The sequence below is a fragment of the Monodon monoceros genome, unplaced genomic scaffold, assembly GCF_005190385.1.
Source record: "Monodon monoceros isolate NGI ecotype Baffin Bay Population unplaced genomic scaffold, NGI_Narwhal_1 Super_Scaffold_18, whole genome shotgun sequence".
Taxonomy (NCBI): domain Eukaryota; kingdom Metazoa; phylum Chordata; class Mammalia; order Artiodactyla; family Monodontidae; genus Monodon; species Monodon monoceros.
In genome coordinates, this window is record NW_021703774.1 from 81,441,782 (window position 1) to 81,461,758 (window position 19,977).

At 38.1% G+C, this 19,977-nt stretch overlaps 1 protein-coding gene across 2 annotated transcripts in view; it reads left to right on the forward strand.

Moving 5' to 3' along the window:
* Positions 1 to 1,328: 1,328 nt before the first annotated feature.
* Positions 1,329 to 19,977, forward strand: part of PTPN22 (protein tyrosine phosphatase non-receptor type 22) — a 50,416-nt gene continuing 31,767 nt past the window's right edge. Inside the window, exons 1-10 of one of the 2 annotated variants that reach the window (XM_029229821.1) lie at positions 1,329 to 1,551; positions 14,491 to 14,599; positions 14,865 to 14,941; positions 15,070 to 15,165; positions 15,595 to 15,633; positions 16,786 to 16,857; positions 16,974 to 17,033; positions 17,640 to 17,782; positions 18,281 to 18,347; positions 19,072 to 19,149. In XM_029229821.1, coding sequence (XP_029085654.1) covers positions 1,465 to 1,551; positions 14,491 to 14,599; positions 14,865 to 14,941; positions 15,070 to 15,165; positions 15,595 to 15,633; positions 16,786 to 16,857; positions 16,974 to 17,033; positions 17,640 to 17,782; positions 18,281 to 18,347; positions 19,072 to 19,149 — 828 coding nt within the window. In that variant the 5' untranslated portion in view covers positions 1,329 to 1,464. The remainder of the gene's footprint in view (positions 1,552 to 14,490; positions 14,600 to 14,864; positions 14,942 to 15,069; positions 15,166 to 15,594; positions 15,634 to 16,785; positions 16,858 to 16,973; positions 17,034 to 17,639; positions 17,783 to 18,280; positions 18,348 to 19,071; positions 19,150 to 19,977) is intronic. The other variant, XM_029229820.1, reaches the window with a different exon arrangement.

A 19,977-nucleotide genomic window follows, 5' to 3' on the forward strand; every position in this document is an offset into this window, starting at 1 on the left:
ATCGGGATTGAAATTCTTCATTGGCTTCACACTGCTTATAAGCAAGATACCTCATGACCTTCCCTTCCCTGTGGTAAGGTTCAATGAAGTAGATGCAGCCAAAGATGTTCAGAATCATTTCCTAAAGGAAGTTTGAATAATGTTGCAAAACAGAAAGGATTGCTAATAGCAAATAGAGGAAGTTCTAACAGCACATTTCCAAATTTTCTTCATGACTATCTCAGACTAATTTTGTTCTCATATTTATTGAACTTCTGTCCTCGAACAGAGGTGTTATGCTGATTTTTGTCTCATTCTCACACCAAATTAGACACGCTTGGGTAGGTTTGTACCCATTGAGGAGGGAACTTATGCAAGCTGAGATTTGCAAGCTTTTTCTAGAACAGCCTCCCTATCAGGGCCCAAATGCTACATGCACAGTGTGGCTTCCAGAAACAATGGCCTTTCCTGAGGCTTTGGTTGAAGAGTAGAAATACCTTCTCTAGAAATAGTTCTTCAGGCTTTCTGCCCTAAAAGGTGTATTGTTGCCAGCTAGGTGGTTGATTTTACTCTTTTTCTGTTCCTCCATATTTTACTAGCATTACATACAGGGGATTTTATGCCAGATTCCTGGTCAGGTGCTCTTCTTGGGGGCCACTGTGCCCCTGGATCCCATATAGACCAAGTGCTCTCAGTCTTTATAGCCAGAACCCAAATGAAGCTCAAAAAGTACTGGAAGGTGGGGGTGGGGTCCTGAAATCACACTTCCCTTAATGGAGGTTAGCACTTCCCCAGCTCTGGGAGAAACCCAGGCTCTCAGAAGCAGCTGACTTTGCTTCATCCAAAAGAGAGTTAGGTCTATATGGCAGAATCAAAAGTTCTAAATAAAAATGCCTTCTCTGATGAACAGAAGTTTGCCACCGATCACACTGACAAGAAACCTTTTAGAAGATGTCTTAACTCCAAACAGTGTCTCCAAACTGGGCCTAAATGAACTTTTACAGAGTTCATTTGGGACATGAGGAAACAGAAGGTGTCAACAGGGCCTTTGTGCTCATTGGGGATATGGGGAGAGGCAGAACCATCCATGAGACCTGTAATTCTGCCTTTTCTCTAGGAAGCAAGAAAAATTGTGAACTTTGCTTAAGGGCGATGGAGTGGAATAGTCTCAGAGCTAAGCAGTCCACACACACATTACATTCTGGCTAGCCTCTTGTTTGTTAAAAACTTGAATTGCAACCAGGTTCCTTTCTTGACAAGGAAGGCGCTAGGGCCCAGGAGTGAGGTGCTGGCTTTGTTGTGTGACCACAGAGTCTGGTTACGTACTAATTTCCTCTAGGGCTTGAGATGAAGTCAGTAAACCACAACCTTCAACATGCTCTGCTCAGGTGGCAGCAGTGGCTTCTCAGTGCTGTCTCAGCCATGACACACATCTAATATGCCCTCCCTTAAACCACTTGTAGACTGTCTGTCTTGCCCTGCAGCATGGACCAAAGAGAGATTCTGCAGAAGTTCCTGGATGAGGCCCAAAACAAGAAAAGTAACAAAGAGGAGTTTGCCAATGAATTTCTGGTAAGTCCTATGTGTGACATTCTCAGGGTAGTCACGTAGACTGTTTGATGACAGTGGTCCAGCTCTCCTAGACCAACTTGCTCTTGGGATAAACTGACCTTTCAGGGGAAGAAGGTAACCTAAAAGTTTAACTTCTCTAAGTGGTTTTTGTGTATTTTAGATGTTCTCTCCAAAATATAGTTTTAAATATTTTGTTTGCTAGTTCTTAGAGTTTGACTAGGAATCCTACAGATGATATACAAAATTCCAGTTGTATAAATCTAATATTAATTGAATATCTGTAGTTTCCAGGTATCTGAGTTGTGGTTTAGGCTTCAAATGACTAATTTTAATTAATATCAAGAGGAAAGAGATCAAGATTAGCTTTTTATGCTTTTAGCTTCCCGTGGGTTCCATTTGGATAACAAAAACTCTTGAAGAGCACCGAAACTACTTTCCGCCATATTTCTTTTTTCTTTTTTTTTTTTTATGAAGAAAAAAATATGAGAACATGAGTGTTTGCAGTAACAGGGTTTCCTTAATCTTCTTTTGCTTGGAGGGGTGGAATGGCTAGGATGGGGAGTAGAGAAAAGTGAGGGATGGAAAGAAACATAAGCACAAGGTAGCCTGGGGTCAACTGGATTTGATTACCCAGAGGAACACTGCATCTCCTCTGGGGGGAACGGTGCTTACTGATGCAGTGGCAGCTGGGTAGGACTCACTCATCCTATAACCCAGCACATCAGATGACGTAGGATGTCTGATAGTACCTATCATGTATTTGGGAATACTTCCAGCTGGTGTTTCAGAGTTATAAGAACTTCAAACTTTACCTTTTCAGCTATGAGGAAATGGGAAAAATAAGGGAATTTAAATATAAAATCTGAAATTAAATCATGACAGTGTCATCAACCAAATTATCAACTACTTGCCATGTTCCTTAATCTCACCAAGTCTCTGTTTCCTGACTTCTGGAATGGGGATCGTAATGAATTTCCTACCTCTCTACACAAGCTTATTGTGATGACTAAATATCAATAATCCTTAAATGTGGTCATTCATTCAGTAATATTTATTGAGCACCTTCTATGTACCGAGTTTAGTTTTAGGCACTGAGGATATAGCAGTGAACAAAATAAGAACCTTTTTGCCCTCATGGAGCTAACATTCTGGTACCAGATAGTAGATGTGAAAACACTCTGTAAAGTCCCGAGTGATTAGATGTTATGATTGAGTGATTGCATATTATGGTAGAAACCCCTGTGTCAGCTCAACTTGGATAATGCCGTGGTGTCATGAAAAATGCACTCTAATTGCCACTAGCCAGGCAGTCTTAGTCCTTCTAAGTAGAGTTAGCAGGGAGGGAGGGAAAGTAGAAAGCATGGCCTATGTGTCTTAGACATGTGCCTTCCCCTGGGCTATATCTCCTGAGCCAAATTCCCCCAATGCAGAGAGGTAAAAAGTGAGGTGAGGGGGCAGTGGCAGCCTCTGTTATTTTGGTTGTGTTTTTAAAAATAATATAGACTACATCCCTAATATTTTACCTTTTCTTAGCTCAGTCATTATAGTCTTTCACCAAAATATAGCAGCTACCTCACCTCCTGTTTTCTCTGCCTCTAGCCTTGCCCCACCTTCAATCAATTTTCTGTTTAACACCCAAGTGATCTTTTAATACTACAGGTCTGGTTATTTTTTCCCTGCTTAAAAACCTTTTATAGTTTGTATTTTTTCCAGCTGTTTAAAACTGTGAACTATAATACGCATTGAGAAAAGTACATAAAATGTAAGTATAACTGTAAAGTAGCCATCACCCAGGTCAAGGGATAGAACATTGTCAGCCCCAGAAGACCTCTACATGTCCCTTTCCCATCAGGTCCTCATCCCCACACCCACCCTGTCCTGCCCTGCCGAGGAATGATCACTATCCTGACTTTTATATTAATCACGTCCTTGCTTTTCTAGCTCCTAATTCTAAGGACCTTGTTTTTGGGTGGTGATTAAGTGGAACCTCACTGTTCACTGACTCATGTCCTCCAGTGGAAAAACAGAGTCTTTCCCTCAGCCCCACCCAAAGGTTCAGCTGAAATACAAGAGAGAGTAGCTTTGGGGGAGTTGGGGAGCAGTGAATGAGGCCAGGCTACTTGCTTGGTATTCACAAGGTGAATACCACCCTTAAACTGGAAGGCTTTCCACCTGGTCATATACCACATTCCACCTTCAGCCCTTAATATCTTCTCCCAGGATTTGATGTTTCTGAGGTTTGAGGGCTGATTCTTGACACAAGGCCACTGCTGGCCTGAATGGTGGTGGGAATTATCAAAAGTCATCTCTACTTACAGGTAGACATTCTGTACACCCTGCCCCACCACTGAGTCCATGGCTTAGATTTCAGTCCTCACTTCCCCCTTGGCCAAGTATCTTTGTGCAGAGCACAAAGCCCTACTATGATAGCTAGAGCCAATACCATGCTGCTTTGGTCTTTTCCCAATGCCAAGACTAAACTCAATAATTCTTCTGTAGTTGAAACTGCCACTGACCACTCCTATAAGGTTTTCATGCATTCATTCAAATATTTATTGAGTGCTTACTATGTGCAAAGCATTGCGCTAGATGCTGGTTCTGCAGTGCAATACTCCATGCTTTGGTGGAGCTTATCTTCTAAGACATTAGAGGACGTCTTAGAGAGACAGACATTAAACAACCAATTACTCTATTAAATATTTAATTATAACTGTGATAGTCTTGGTGGGGTGTCAAGGAAGCATCACATTCATTATCTTATTTATTACTCATTTTAAAAAAACCCTAGGGCTTCTCTGGTGGCGCAGTGGTTGAGAGTCCGCCTGCCGATGCAGGGGACACGGGTTCGTGCCCCAGTCTGGGAAGATCCCACATGCCGCGGAGCGGCTGAGCCCGTGAGCCATGGCCACTGAGCCTGTGCGTCCAGAGCCTGTGCTCCGCAACGGGAGGGGCCACAACAGTGAGAGGCCCGCATACTGCAAAAAAAAACCCCCCAAAACAAAAAACCCTATGAGGTAGTTCTGATCTCTGACTTACAGATAAGGAAACTGAGGCTCTGAGAGGGTAAATAATTGGCCTAAGCTCACTCAGCTGTTCAGCCATAGACATGAAATTTAACCTGGATCTGTCATATCAGAGCCTGTGAAATTAATCCCTATGCAATAATGTCTTGCTTAAGCCACTAACTTTAGTTCCTCAAAGGGCCTAGCATGAGGGTAAGTCTCTAGTTAGCATAGTTTCTATACAGCAGAAATAGCGGAGTGCAAGCACACTATTGAAAATTTCTTAAAGTACTTAAAAAAAATAAAGCCTTATTTTTTTAAATAAAATAATATTATTGCAAGGTAAAATAAAATAAATTCACCATAGTACCAACATCCCAACAAATACGGTTTTGGGGGGGTGTAGAAATTCTAGTTTTTGTCCATTTATATTGATAGGATGCCTTTTATATTGCTGTAATTATAAGCATAGCTAAAATTTTGTATCCTCATATTTTCACTTAGCATTGTAACAAAACTATCATGTTGGTTAAAATCGATATTAATGACTTTTAATGCAGGATAGTTTGATGAAAATATAATAATCAAAGTAATAGCTAACACTTCTATATCTCTTATAGAAACTGTTCTAAACCCTTTTGTATGTCAGCTCATTTAATCTATTGAGGAAGGCACTGTTATTATCTCCATTTTATGGATGAGGAAAATGAGACACAGAGAAGTTAACTGACTCACTCAGGGTCACATAACCAGTAAGTGGTGGAACTGAGTTTCCAGTTCCAGCAGTCTTGCTTTACCATCTGTACTTGTAACAACTTTGGAATCATATAAATCTGGGTTTAAATTTTCCTTCTGCCTATAATTAGCTATGTGACCTTGAACAAAGTAACTAAAAAGTGGTAACAAATAATATTCACTTTGTAGAATTGCTGTGAAGATAAAAGAATGAATATATAAAATGCCTGACATGTAGTAGGCACCCAAATAAGTTAATTATTTCTCTATTTTTGGAAACTGAGGTTATTTCTCATTTTTCCTGATTATTGATAAAACTGCGATGAATGTTTCCATGTGGTTTCCCCCTTCCTTTGGGATTATATCCTGGGGCTAGATCCCCACAAGTGTTATTATTCCTGGACCAAAGAGTATTAGCATCTAATTGGTTAAGTTTTGCCAAATATATTTCCAACAGAGTTTTTAAAACTTGCGACATCTGAATTTATCGTCTTCTTTACCACCTTGATAGTCTCAATTTAATATCTAAAAAAGATAGTAATAGGTAAAATTTTTGACTGCTTATCATATCCTAGGCAATCTAAGTGGTTTACCATATATGATCTTAATCACTACAACAACCCCAGGAGGAAAGCATTATCTTCATTTTACCCATGAAGTGGCAAAACCAGGATTTGAAACTCCGGTATGTTTGATTCCAAAGCCTCTTAGCCACTATACTTAAACTGCATCAAGCAAAATCATAGCATGTTTTATTTTTCTAATTTAATTAGTGTCAAATTGTACTTTGTTATGTTAATTTGATTTATTTTATTTCTGAGCCTGCAAATTTTCCATGACTATTTTCAATCTGCATTTCCTCATATGAACTTTCGGTTCATGTACTTTCCACAATAGCTAATCATGGAACCATGTTCCAGAATCTGTGCTTGAGTGCTTCACGAACAGAACCTCATCTAATTCCCAAAGAGCCCTTTATAATGAATGGCTAACAAAGTCCCACACGGACCAGCAGCTGAGTGCTTCTCCAGCTTCTGACAGCATGTTCATTTCCTTGTCCTTGTCATGCTTCCTCTGCCACAGGACTTTGCACACATGCTGTTACCTCTACCTTGAATATTCCCCCATACTCCTCTTCACCTAGTTAACACTTCATAATTCCTCAGATAACGGTTTGCTGGCCGCTTTCGCAGAGAAGCCTTCCTTGACCTCCCTAAATATATCGAGTAAGTTCTCAGCACCATGTGTCATTTTTTAAAAGCTTCTTCTTCCCCCAACCTCACCCCAGCTGAATTGAAGGTATTCACAGCACTCATTACAGTTCCAGTTTTACATTTATTTGTCTGATTATTTGATTAATGTCTGCTTTCCCATCGGATTGTAGCTCCACAAAGGCAAGGCTCAGATTTAGTTCTTATCTTGATATCCTCAGCATCCAGCATAGTATTTGCTGTGTAGTAGACACTGAGGGTCAGAGAAATTAAACAACTTACCTAAGGTCATGGATTTCATAAGTGGTAGAACTCAGATTCGAAATAAAGCTGTTTAACTTTTGAGCTTGTGCTCTTGGTCCCCTCCCGCCACCCTGCTCTATTGCTTCCAATTTATCCATTGGTCTTAACCTCTTAAACTTAAAAAAATCATAGAATATAACATATACACAGAAAAGTGCTTTAAACGCAAACATAAAATTTAACAATTAGTAATAAAGCAGGCATCTATATAAGCATCACTCAGATCAAGAAGTAGAACATTGCCCACACCCCAGAAATCCCTTGGGTGTCCTTCCAGATCACAACTTCCCCCAACTCCCACCTGACTAGAGGTAAACACTATCATGAGATTACTTTTTTCTTTGTTTTTCAGCATAGCTTCAAGGCATATATATCACAAAGCAAAAGAGATTAATTTTACGTGTTTTTGAATTCTATGTAAATAAAATCATGTTATATATACATTTTTAATATCTTCCTTCTTTCACTCTACATTGTGTTTCTAAAATTCATTTGGTTGCCTGTAGCTGGGTCTTAATTCTTTCTAATTATTTTTATGAATTCTGTCAAGGTTCAATATATGCAATTACTGTTGTGATCACAGAGCGCATGGAGAGAGGCCAAGCAGTCGCTTAGGGTGGTATTAATTATTTTGGATCACCATAGTCCCGCGTCTCGACTTTAGCTTTGCTGATCTAAAAATTCAATTTTGTCAGTATGCTGAGAGTGATCAGGATCAGGCAAACACATAAGAAATTCACCAGAGGGCTTCCCTGGTGGCGCAGTGGTTGAGAGTCCACCTGCCGATGCAGGGGACACGGGTTCGTGCCCCGGTCCGGGAAGATCCCACATGCCGCGGAGCGACTGGACCCGTGAGCCATGGCCGCTGGGCCTGTGCATCCGGAGTCTGTGCTCCGCAACGGGAGGAACCACAGCAGTTAGAGGCCCGGGTACCACAAAACAAACAAACAAACAAACAAAAAACCACCACCACCACCAACAACAAAACAAAAAGAAATTCACCAGAAACAAGAACACCAATTTATTAATTTGGGGCAGAGAAAAATCACTATCAAACAGAGTAGAAGTTTGCATTGGCTGGCCAGCATATTCTCTAAATTTGGAGAGAAACTTACATGAGAAGCCAATGATAATCAGAAAGTTGCTTGAAGAGCATAGTGATTTTAATGGCCTCAACTGTGATGGTATGAAGTCTTCATCTCCCTGTTTGAACCCTCAGGCTGGTGGCCACCACTCTTTTCTGGACAACACTAGGGACTTTACTTTCCTTCTTCTAAGCTTAATGAGGACCATCCTCTTCCATTAGTGTATTTTTTTTATCCGATTGACGATAATTTACAGAGGAATAGCTATTCACTTTGGTCAACTACTGCAACCGATTGTGGTTTTATGTCATGTACGTTTTAGCCACTGTATTAAATGTGGGTTAAGGCTTGGTTATGTGTTTTTATGCTGGTCAATTTGCTGCATGTCTTTATGTTTAAAACTCCTTAGATGTTTTTTTTTCTTTTCTACATTGAAGGTAGTTGAGGCATCTTGATTTAGAAAGCATGTGTAAAAGTATGAATTGTGTAGAAAAAGTGAGAGCTTAGCTAATGACAAGTGTGCTAAATATGCATATATGAGCTCACTGGATGTCTATATGTATTTGTTCAAAGGCTGGATATGAATACAGAGATATGAACACAGCTTCATGTAGGTAGAGTAATTTGAGTATGGTGTATTTTCTTCCTTCTAAAAAATGTTTTGGAGTGAAGAAACCACAAAGGGAAATACAAATAACAAAAATATCACTAATAACACTTTACTTATCAAAGGCACCTATACTTAAAACATTATAATCCTAATGTTGACCAGCATTCAGAAATATGCACTCTCCTACATTGCTGGTATAACTTTCTGGAGGCAAAATTTGTATATGGGTTCTGATATGTATTTAGTAATATGTATCAAAAGTCTTTAAAATGAGAAAGGTCTTTGATCACTCCAAAAAATTCATCTGAAGGAAATAATGAAAGATATTTATATAGATTTTGGCCACCTATTGTAATATTGTTCATAATTATTGTTTAGGAAGATTGGAAGCAACTTAAATGTCCAATAGTATAAAGGAGTGGGTTAAGTAACTCATGTTGCATCTCATACAATAGAATACTCTGCCACCATTAAAAATTATGTAGAATAATACAAATTGATATGTAAAGAGAGCAAGTTACAAAACCCTATATGCCGTGTGATTCCATCTTCATTACACATGTATAGATAAAAGTTGGAATGTAATATTTTGAAATATTAAGAATGATTAACTGAGTAGTGGGGCTATAGGTGATTTTTAATCATCTTTTCTGGGTTCTCCATATTCTAAAATTTCTCTAATTAATATACATTATTAAAAAATATGCATTACTTTTTAACTTAAAAATCTATATCAAAATTTTTCCTTCAGTGTTGTTGGAATCCATTTAAATAATAAAAAGCCAAAAAAAAAGGAATTTTATGTTTCTTGGAGATGAGGTGCTTTTGTAGAAAAGGTAAATATTGTATTAATTAAATACAAAGGCATATTTATTAAATTTGAAGGATTCAATGAACCCTAATAGAAAGAAGGTATCCAGTTGTGAAGGTCAAGTACTAATGACGGTTTATAATGCACTAGAAGTCAGATTGGTATTATAGCAACTTCTGGAGACTTATCATAGACAGACCAGAGAAGACCTGGATACATCTTAGTTCTATAGAGAAGATCTAGATACATCCTAGTTCTATATTTATTTATGGTAACAACACTAGCCAAGCAGTCACGAACACAGTACCTCCTGCCTAGCAAGTGCCCAAACATCTGTTGAATCGAAATGACTCATTTATGTGAATCAGCCTATCACTTGAACATACTTATCAGCATTTCCTGACTTTTGTGCCCATTAATGTGTAGTTTTTTGCTGCTTCCACTGGAATAAATATATCACATTACCTCTAAAGCTAATTTCTCCCAACTGCATCTCCAGTCTTTCACTAGGGACCACCCAGGCCCACATTTTCAGTTATTCACAGGACATTTAAAATACATTTTAAATACATGTCTTGCCATATCCTCACATTGTATTTATCTAAAGCTGAACCTCTTGGTTTACTCACCCCAGTTTAGCTATTGCTACCCACCTGCTCACTTACCTGACTGTTGGATGGCCGCGCAATCCCCATAAGTTTGCCTGTCTAGCTGGAGATGATTGTATGCACACTCAGGGCCAGTTCAGTCTCGTCCCGCATTCCTACTAGTGGTACCCTTGTTTACTGGGTGGAGAGGCCTGAGCTCCTAATTCCGTTTCTTAGCATTCATGCTTTCTCTATCCCGTTGGAAGCTTGGAATAGATAGTACTGACCTGTAGTTGTAAGGCATTGAGGAACTATCCTGAGAAACTCTGGAGACAGCCCAGCTTTGAGTCCCCTCTTCCGCCTGGCACAGGAGGGCCAAGACTGATTTTTCCCACACCCAAATGTAACTTATGCTGTTTTCTATACAATAGTGTAGTCCTCCAAGGCAAAGGTATTGTGGTATTGTGCTTCCTTTTTCCTTTCTGTTCTCTTTTGGGAGTGACCTTAGTTCATTTACTAATAATTACTTTTCTAGTCAATAAGATGAACATGCAATAGGTTCAGTCCTGATTCCTAGAGATTCATGGCCAGGACCTCGGTTCTGTTTTCCTGTCTTGAAAGGAAAGGGGTAGCATAGCCCACAAACCAAATCAGCTTACTGTTAGCTTATCAAGCATGAACAGAATCTGGTTTCTCATACATTCCAACTTATCAGGGGCTCCGAGGCCCCTTTTCTTTATTCCCTCAGCAACTTTTCCTTATTCCCCAATTGTTCTTGTTGGTGCTGCCTCTAGGGAACTCACACCCACTTGGTGGTTGGTAGAGAAATACTTTCTCCCTTTAACCTATCCTTTTTCCCCCAATCCCAGCCCACCCCCCATAGCCCTACTTTCTCTTCTATACCCTTTTGCTTCCTACCCTCAGAGTTTCTGTTTTTCTGTTGAGGTTTATCTGTTCTCTGTCCTAAGTTGGCTCTGATTTTTTCTCTGTTGGGGTGTTGGAGCCTGGGGCGTCTAGCAGGGAGAGAAGGGGAATGAGAAAAAGATCTTCACAGTGGTTTGACCTCTAGGTAAGACATCTGAAAAAAAAAATCTTTCACGCTTTCCAAATTAACAATTCTACAGGCATTTTCTATGTGATGTTCTGCTAAAAGAATGTCCCCATTTAACATCCAGCCAGATAACTCTGGAAGAAGGAACAGAGTAGGAAATAAAAAGCCATTCTCTCCCATTGTTGAAGGTGGCAGTGAAGACAGCTAAACAAACATAGGTTAAACACACACACACACACACACACACACACACAACTTTTATCTGTGAAATTTTACCCAATTAATTTAGGCATATCTTTCAAAAAGAGCTTTGCCTATGACATTCTCCCTGGAAAGCATTCCGCAAGCAAGCAAAGTAAAACAGATAAAAACAGTGTAACAGGGAGTATACTCTGTTCTGGAAATTTTTAGAATGAACTGCTCTGGGAGTTGGCATCTTTTCAGCCACCCTGGAATCAACGGCAACCTGAAAATTATCATTCTGAAGGTGCACAAGAGCAGAGAGAGCTGAGAAATTGGTATAACTTGGAAATTGATACGAACTGGAAATATTTTATATTCTTTCATGTATTTGTGCCACATCCTTAAATTTCCAAACTAGTCCACTTACATCCATCTTGGCGTAAAAATATGCTGTATAATGATCATTTCAGCATCTCTCCTCCTAAATCCAATTCTGAAAATCCACAAGAATTCAAACCATGGTAAGAAATTAGGATTTAAGAACTAACTGTATACCTGTTTTTAAATAGGTTGCCTGTGTCTGATCTAACTCTAGAAACAGAAAAAAAATGGTCATTAGAACAATACATGCTGGCATTTGTGGTCCAGCAGATAAACAGGCAGTGGCTGTCTGTTCCATTTGTCATCCTTAGTTGGAAAAAGCTTACACTCCTATACTTTGAATTGTTATAATAATTAATGATCTATTTATTATTTGGAAAGTATCACTTTAATTAGATTCTAGATATTTGATAATTCTTTGTATTTTGGACTCCCAGCTAACAAATCTTTCATGACCTCAACTTTTTTTCTCTCCTTGCAGACTCAGTTATCAGGTTATCCTGAGCTAATTTTGAAATCTAATGATGAGTTTAGATGATTTGTTGGAACAAATTTCTATTCCCAACTACCTCTTTTATCTCTCTGTCTCTCTGTGTCATCATTCCTTTATTTTAGGCTCTCCCTTCCTCACCCATTTTTTTTTTATGACTTAGTTATGAGTGTCCTTAAGTAAACTCCTACAGATAGACACACATCCTAATTATGTGAAAACTCTATATGAAATATAAACAACTAAGTAAAATAATCAACAATTCCCTTCTTTTTAAGTTTTTCTTGTTGCCAGTCACATGAGAAAAGTTCTTTTTCTATTTCCTTATTTCTCTCTATTAGTTTACCCTGTGGAACAAAATAGATCATAATTATGGGTGAGAAAAGCAAAAACAGTACCAGGTATATATTTATGAGAAAGGAAAAGGGACCCATAGTTTTAAAGAAGCGATGTTACATATAATTGTCAGTGACATCAGTTTGTACAATCTTGAAAGAACTTAGAAATCAATCTTTGGAAGGCTCATAATTGTGGGACAGTAGCAAATATGGGGAAATTAGCTTGGGTCCAACTGGGGAGAATCTTAAGTACCTGACTAAGGAGTTTTGACTTTTTCCTGGTAGCAAGGGGGATTCACTGAAGTAGTTTTTAGCATGAGAGAGATAAGAAAAGCAATACTTTAGTAAGATTAAGTTAGCATAATTATGCCTAATGGATTTGAACAGGGAAAGAGAAAAGTATGAAGATGAGTTAAGAAGCAACTGTAACAGTTCAAGCTTTAAGGGAAAGGGCCTGAATTGAAGTATCTGTAGGGGCATAGGAAGGAAAGTTGATGCAAAATATTGCATGGGAAGAATCAGTTACACTTGCTGACCGAGTTAGAGGTGGGAATTGTGGGAAGTGGGGAACCTAAAGTAACTCTCAGTTTCTAGAGTATGGTTGCCTGGGGTAAAGATAGTGCCATTGGCATTAACTGTAGGGACGGTGATAATTTTCGTTTTAGATGTGCTGAGTTTGAGGCTGAAGTAAGACACCCAGGTGGAAATGTCTAGGGTATGGTTAGAAATTCAGGAATGGCACTTAATAGTCAAATCTTAATGAAGAAATTTGAGAGTTATCCGATAGGAGTTGGAATTATAATTCAATTTGAATTAGTTAAATAAATTTTAAAAAACTGGTATGTCTTCTATAAGAGATGATATCTCTGAGCAAATGTATTTAGTGAGAAGAGCAGAGAGTTGAGGACTTAACTTTGGAACCTTGGATAATTCACAATTAGAAGATAGAAGCAGACATACAGGCAGTAAGAAAGAATGAGAAGAGGGAAAGAGAAGTCAGAGAAGAAAGAGGAGAACCAAAATAATGTAGACTAATAAGGGCAAAGGGAGGAGGGAATTTCAAGAAGGAAGTTAAGTTAAAGAGAATGAAGACTGAGAAGATGCTGAGGCATCTGACCAATAGGAAGTAATTAATGATCTTCATGTGACCAAGTCACTATTAAATAGTGGGCAGATAATGAAAATTATTTTCTGTAGTTCAGTTCAATAAATATTTATTAGCTATCAGAGATGTTTTTCCCTTATCTTTCTCAAATTGAGTAAGGGTCGATAAAGGTCAGATCTACTAAATGCAGTTTCTTCGAATGATAAGGGAGTTGAAATCTAGGACAAGGTTGATTTATCAGAAGGACCTAAAGAGGAACTATCATTTACTCTGACCTGAAATTTTGCTCTATACTATAATGTTGGCAAGTGAGAATAATTTTATTTATTTATTGTTTTATATAGTAACAATACCTTTTCTTTATTAAACATGTACTCTGTACCAGTGCTTCACATACGATAACTCACTTAATTCACCCACAACTCTAAGGTAACTATCCCCCCATTTTACTTACAAAGCAACTGAGACACAGAAAGATTAAATAACTTGCCCAGCTTCATTCAGCCATTAACTGTGGGAGTCAGAATTCAAACCCTAGTTTATCCAACTCAAAAATATACATCAGAATAAACCACAGAGCTGGTTAACAATGCAGATGCCCACCCACCTCCAGTGACTGCCATTGACTAAGTCATGGGGTGCAGATCACGGTACAGGTTAAGCCCCACCTCAGGTTCTAGACTACCTCAGTGTAGTCCTGTAATAGCTGTAAAGAAAGTAAGTCAAACTTTTAATATCTGACTCTTGGGGTGGAACACAGGGTGTGTTCAGAAGATGTTATTTTTAAAATATTCACTGGTTTTACCTCTAAGTTTTAGCTATTTGCAACTCAGCTGCATTAAGTATGACCTTTTCACTTCTCCAAATGTCACTAAACTCTGTTGTCCTTATGCTCTGAGGCTCTGTTCTGAATGCAACCAGCCCTAGAGGATACTAAAACAGCTGAAGTGGAATGTTTGGACAGTGGAGAAGGAAAGCTCTCTGGAGATAGCTTCTTACCTCTTTTCTCTAGGATGATTTGATTTAATTACTGTAATTTTATTACAGACGCTGAAAAAACTATCCACCAAGTATAAGGCAGATAAAACCTATCCCACAACTGAGGCTGAGAGGCCCAAGAATATCAAGAAAAACAGATATAAGGATATCTTGCCCTGTAAGTTTCATTTCTCCCTTTAAACTTGTACCTTCTCTCAAATTCAATCATCTTATCTCTTTTTACCCATTGGTTGCTGTTCCTAATCCTAGACCATGGCTTTGACAAATTAGTTGTACTGTATATGACTACAAAAGAACATTCGTTCATTCATTCAGTCTTCAAACACTAATGAGCATCCACTATTCACAGTGCTACTTCCTGACTTACAGAAAGCCCTCTAACCAAACCCTCTTAATTAGTCTGTCTTTCTTTTATATTATAGATGACCACAGTCGAGTAGAGCTGTCCATGATAACCTCTGATGAGGATTCCAGCTACATCAATGCCAACTTCATTAAGGTACATCCAATATTCCATATTTCTCTAGGTACCTAAAAAAATGGGGTAGAGGGGGAAGGGAGGGATACTGGACAAGAAGGAGAGTATATTATTTGTAGTCACCCCATGTAATTTCTGTTCCCCTTTAGGGAGTTTTGGGACCCAAGGCTTATATTGCCACCCAGGGACCTTTGCCTACAACTGTCCTGGACTTCTGGCGGATGATTTGGGAATACAGCGTCCTGGTTAGTGCAGAGTTACTTTTGTTACTATATTCTCTAGTTTCTAGGGATGAAGGGGACAGGGTGTCAGGATATGTGACTGAAGTTTCCTATGTGCATTAAAATCAGTGCTTTTTGGGGTCAGTCACTAGAATTTTGGTGTTCAGTCACCTTTTAGTCAAAATCACAATGTCACTATTGTTCAAGAAAATAAAAGTTCTCAACTTGACAGTCTTATTTGTTAACAAGAATTTACTGATTTGAATAGAGAAAAGGGAAGTGAGGACAGAGAGAAGGAAGGGTAGGAGCAACATTTTATAATCTATTAGGATTTCTTTTTTGGTTATAAAACAATAAAAGAATAAATAACATTTTTTGACTCTGGGACCCATGTATTAGCTGCTTTTTTAAACTGTATCAGTGTTTAAGTTTCCATGTATTTCATCCCCCCAGATCATTGTTATGGCATGCATGGAGTTTGAAATGGGGAAGGTGAGTTGCTTTCTAGTAAACCTAAAGGTAAAGGAAAGAAGAAAAAGAAGGGGGAGACTTGGTAGCAGAACTTTCCTTAACTTAAGTGACTTGGTAAACATTTATGCTCATGTTCCTAGTTTTCAGTTTGGGAATGCCAAATGACTCTCAAGGCTTTTTTTATTAAACCTCTGAGAACCTCTTTCGCCCACTTTCCCAGTAGACTCTGTGTTTTAAAATGAAAATAAGGTATACTTTTTAAAGTAACAATTCATTTTCCTGTTGTTTTTAATCAGATATTTTAAACTGCCAGTCAGAGCTTCTTTTGTGCTGCCCAGAATGGCCTTTACTAGCCACGTGTGGCTAGTGAACACTTGAAATATGGCTGGTGTGACTGAGGAACTCAATTATTTTATTTTAATTAATTTAAATTTAAAGACTGATATTCAATTCAGTTATTGGAAAACCTTGTTTGGAACAACTTGGGTATGTGAATCTTTTTCAAACATAAATATTATGAAATCTAAATGGAAATTAAATATTTCCAGTTAAAGTTTAGCATATTAATTGAAATGTGCTGTAAATATAAAATACATACTAGATATTGATGACCGTTTAAAAATGTCAAATATCTATATTGATATTTGAGTTTTATATTGAGTACATGTTGAAAAAATTTTTAATGTATTTGGCTAAGTAAGATATATTATTAAAATTAATTAAAATTAATTCCACCTTTTTACATTTTTGAATGTGGCTCTAAGAAAAATTTTAATTACATATGTAGCTCGTATTATATTTCTATTGAACAATGCTCTTCAAACCTACTGTTGCCATTCTGAGTTGATACAATTCCAGTTAAAACCAAGGGAACTTGGGGTTTCAGTAAGCTTGTGAGGCTTTGTTTTAATCCTTTTGAAACACTGAAAATGTCAGATCCCTATTTCTACTTTGTCAGACTTCCAGGAAGTCTGCAATTTGTATATCCTTTAGTGTTTCTTTTCCCATCTTTGGAGAATCCAGACATGGGTTGAAGCCCAAGGGGGTTAGAAATTCCTAACCTAAGGAGAAGGATACAGCTGAATTTGCTTCTCAGTGAGGGAGGGGGTTTTCTTACCCAGAAAAGACTAGCATATATGGAGGGAAATCACTACATTCTGCTTTGTGCAACAGAAAAAATGTGAGCGCTACTGGGCTGAGCCAGGAGAAATGCAACTGCAACTTGGCCCTTTCTCCATATCCTGTGTAAGTATGATGTCTATTTCCATTATGGCTGAGCAAATGCTTCAGGACCTACTTTATAGAGAGTAGTCTTTGAATATTAGTCTTTGAAATAACTAATACTTTAATTTACTTCTTAGGAAGCTGAAAATAAAAAATCTGATTATACAATCAGGACTCTACAAGTCAAGTTCAATTGTGTAAGTATAGAACACCAGAGGTAACCTCAAAGCCTACAGAGATCAGGCAAGTAAATATATATGTATGTGATGCAGTCTGGCCATAAGATAATAGGAAGTGGTAAGGCCTTTGATGTTCTGGATAAATCATCATAACCAAAAGAGAACTTTGGTGTAATCTGTGTTCCCCAACCTACTCCACACCAATGGCACAATATGAAATGACAATATTTCTAGGATGAATAGAGGCTGTGTATAGTGTGTAGAGACTGGGAACCAACTTGAGAGCTCAAGCTGCTTGGTTTCTCTAAGGCAAAGGGATTAGTACATCAATGCACCTGTGACCCATTTGAAGCACACCAGTTGGGCAGTTCTGGTTTGGACCATTTTCATATCTGCATTCTCTTGTGAGTGGGGCAGATAGAGACAGGCCAATAGTAAGTGACCAGAAATTACTTGTAATTGTTCTTAGTGGGCATATGGTCCCAGAGGCCTATAGGGAAGAAATCTCCATAAACTGCAAAAAATATATAGATAGATGCTACTTTGTAGGTCAGAGTAATCTTGTGATAGAATGAAGTGAAGCCCTTATCTTGAACTCTCCTTTTATTCTGGCTATTTTTATAGGAAACTCGAACCATCTACCAGTTCCATTACAAGAACTGGCCAGACCACGATGTGCCTTCATCTATAGACCCTATTCTTGAGCTCATCTGGGATGTACGTTGTTACCAAGAGGATAACAGTGTTCCCATATGCATTCACTGCAGGTATGATGCTGTTGGATGAACCTTCTACCCAGAATAAACCAAATGTCACTGTCTGGCCAAGACTCCTGCTTTAACTGAAGGAAGACTGACTTTGTTGGAATTTAAAGTCTGCATAAGATGTAGGCTCCTAATTCTAGGCTCACTTCTTCCAGTCAGTCAGAAAGGAATGAAGCTTAAAATTAGAATGATTGAAAGAGAAAAGTCAATAGCAGAAACTATAATAAATTCAACCTGAGCATTAAATTAATATCTTTTCTGATAAATTACTTGTGAACAGCACAGCTCTAGAGACTTTTTGCTGTGAGAAGTTGCCTAGGATCTGTCCTGAGGCTCGGTGTAGCATGTGGCAATTGAAGTATGTTCTGAGAAATGGTAGGGTTTAGAAAGTTTCATGGGCTCTAGATTTCTTCTTCCTCAAATTTGCCAGTGAAATTTTCCAGCTACTGTCAAAGATCCACTCTCTGCAAATATGCATGCTACTGTGATCTTTCATTTCAGTGCTGGTTGTGGAAGGACTGGTGTTATCTGTGCTATTGATTATACGTGGATGTTACTAAAAGATGGGGTGAGTTTCTCTCAACAGGCACTTGCCATTTTCTTAACCTTGCTACTTTTAGACTTAGAAATTGTTCGGTTCTTCAAAACATCTATCTCCACCATTCATCTTTTCTAGAATATTCACTTGTAGATTTGCTTTGTCAGACGATTAATTTAGTTCCTAAGTTGGTGGTCTCAAAATGTGGTCCCCAGACAAGAAGCTTCAGTATCACCCGAGAACTTGTTAGAAATGCAAAATTTGGGGCCCCACCTCGGATGAACTGAGCAAAAACTCTTGTGGGGGGGCGGGCAGGGATGGCCCAGCAAGTTCTTCAGGTGCTTCTGGAGAGAAGTAGTTTTGAGAACTACAGCCCTGAATCACAGTTACCCTTCCTTTAGACACGCTCCTTTAGCAGATGAACTCAATTTACTGCAAATTTTGTGTTCCAACTTGTAAATTTTTTTTTTAAGTCTAACAAGAAATGAGAAGTTTAAAATATGGGCTTTAGACCTATTTGCAAACTTCTTTTAGTTCATTAAACTCTCATACTTACCTACTGAGATTTCTCCCTCATATTTTTAACTTCAGACATTTGATCACCTCATGTGAAATCATTTTGAAGAGTTTCTTCAGTATTTTGTAGGCTCTAAATCATGGTGCAAGTGATGAGAAACCCCATTAGTTTAAAAAATGCATTCCTTTTTCTAGATAGCAATAAAGGAGTAAGATATTTTTTCCTTTTATTTGGTAGATAATTCCTGAGAACTTCAGTGTTTTTAGTTTGATCCAGGAAATGCGAACACAGAGGCCTTCATTAGTTCAAACTCAGGTATGGACTGTGGTGAATAATATAACATGTCTGAGTCTGGTTTCGTCTCTCTGTTTAATAATAATAAGGCATCCAAAAACAGCTGACTACTTTACTATCAAGGGTTTTAGTCCATTTCCATTTCCTCTAACTCTGAATATCCCAATATTTTTCCTGTATCCCTTGCTCTGGACGAAATTCCTTTCATTCCTTATATTTTATAGCCTGTTCAGAAAATATTAAGAAAACAATATAATATTTCTTACAAAGGATGTTGAAAAAATTCAACAAGCTGTTTGACTTATTAGAAAGAAATAGCTGGGTCAGGTTAACTTGAAATTTTGTAGTGGTACTTCATCTCTGAAACCATAGAAAATCAGAGATCTGTAATTTCTTCTTCAGAAGGTGGTAACAGAATCTGCAGAATGAAGTCTATATGCTCATTTTAGAAAATGATAAAAAATTTAAAAAATCATCCATAATCCTGTTGCCTAGAGGGAGTCACTGTTACTATTTTTCTATAGTTTCTCCTGATCTTTATTCTTTGTATATTAAAAAATATTACCAGAAAAACCATAATTACAATCATACTATATATGTGATTATATATATGTATCACAGTATTTTAACCTACCCCAGATTGCTCACACTTTTATTCCACTGGAAATGCTTTTCCCCTGTTCTCTCCTCTCCCGCTCACGTTCTACCTCCTAGGTAAAACATTCCCAGCCCAAATCTCTCACTTTCTACAGTATTAATTCCACCCATATTTCTACACCAATAATTTTACCTATATTTCTAAATGGTCTCCATCTTTAAGATAGAGTTTAACATTCACCCATTCATTCT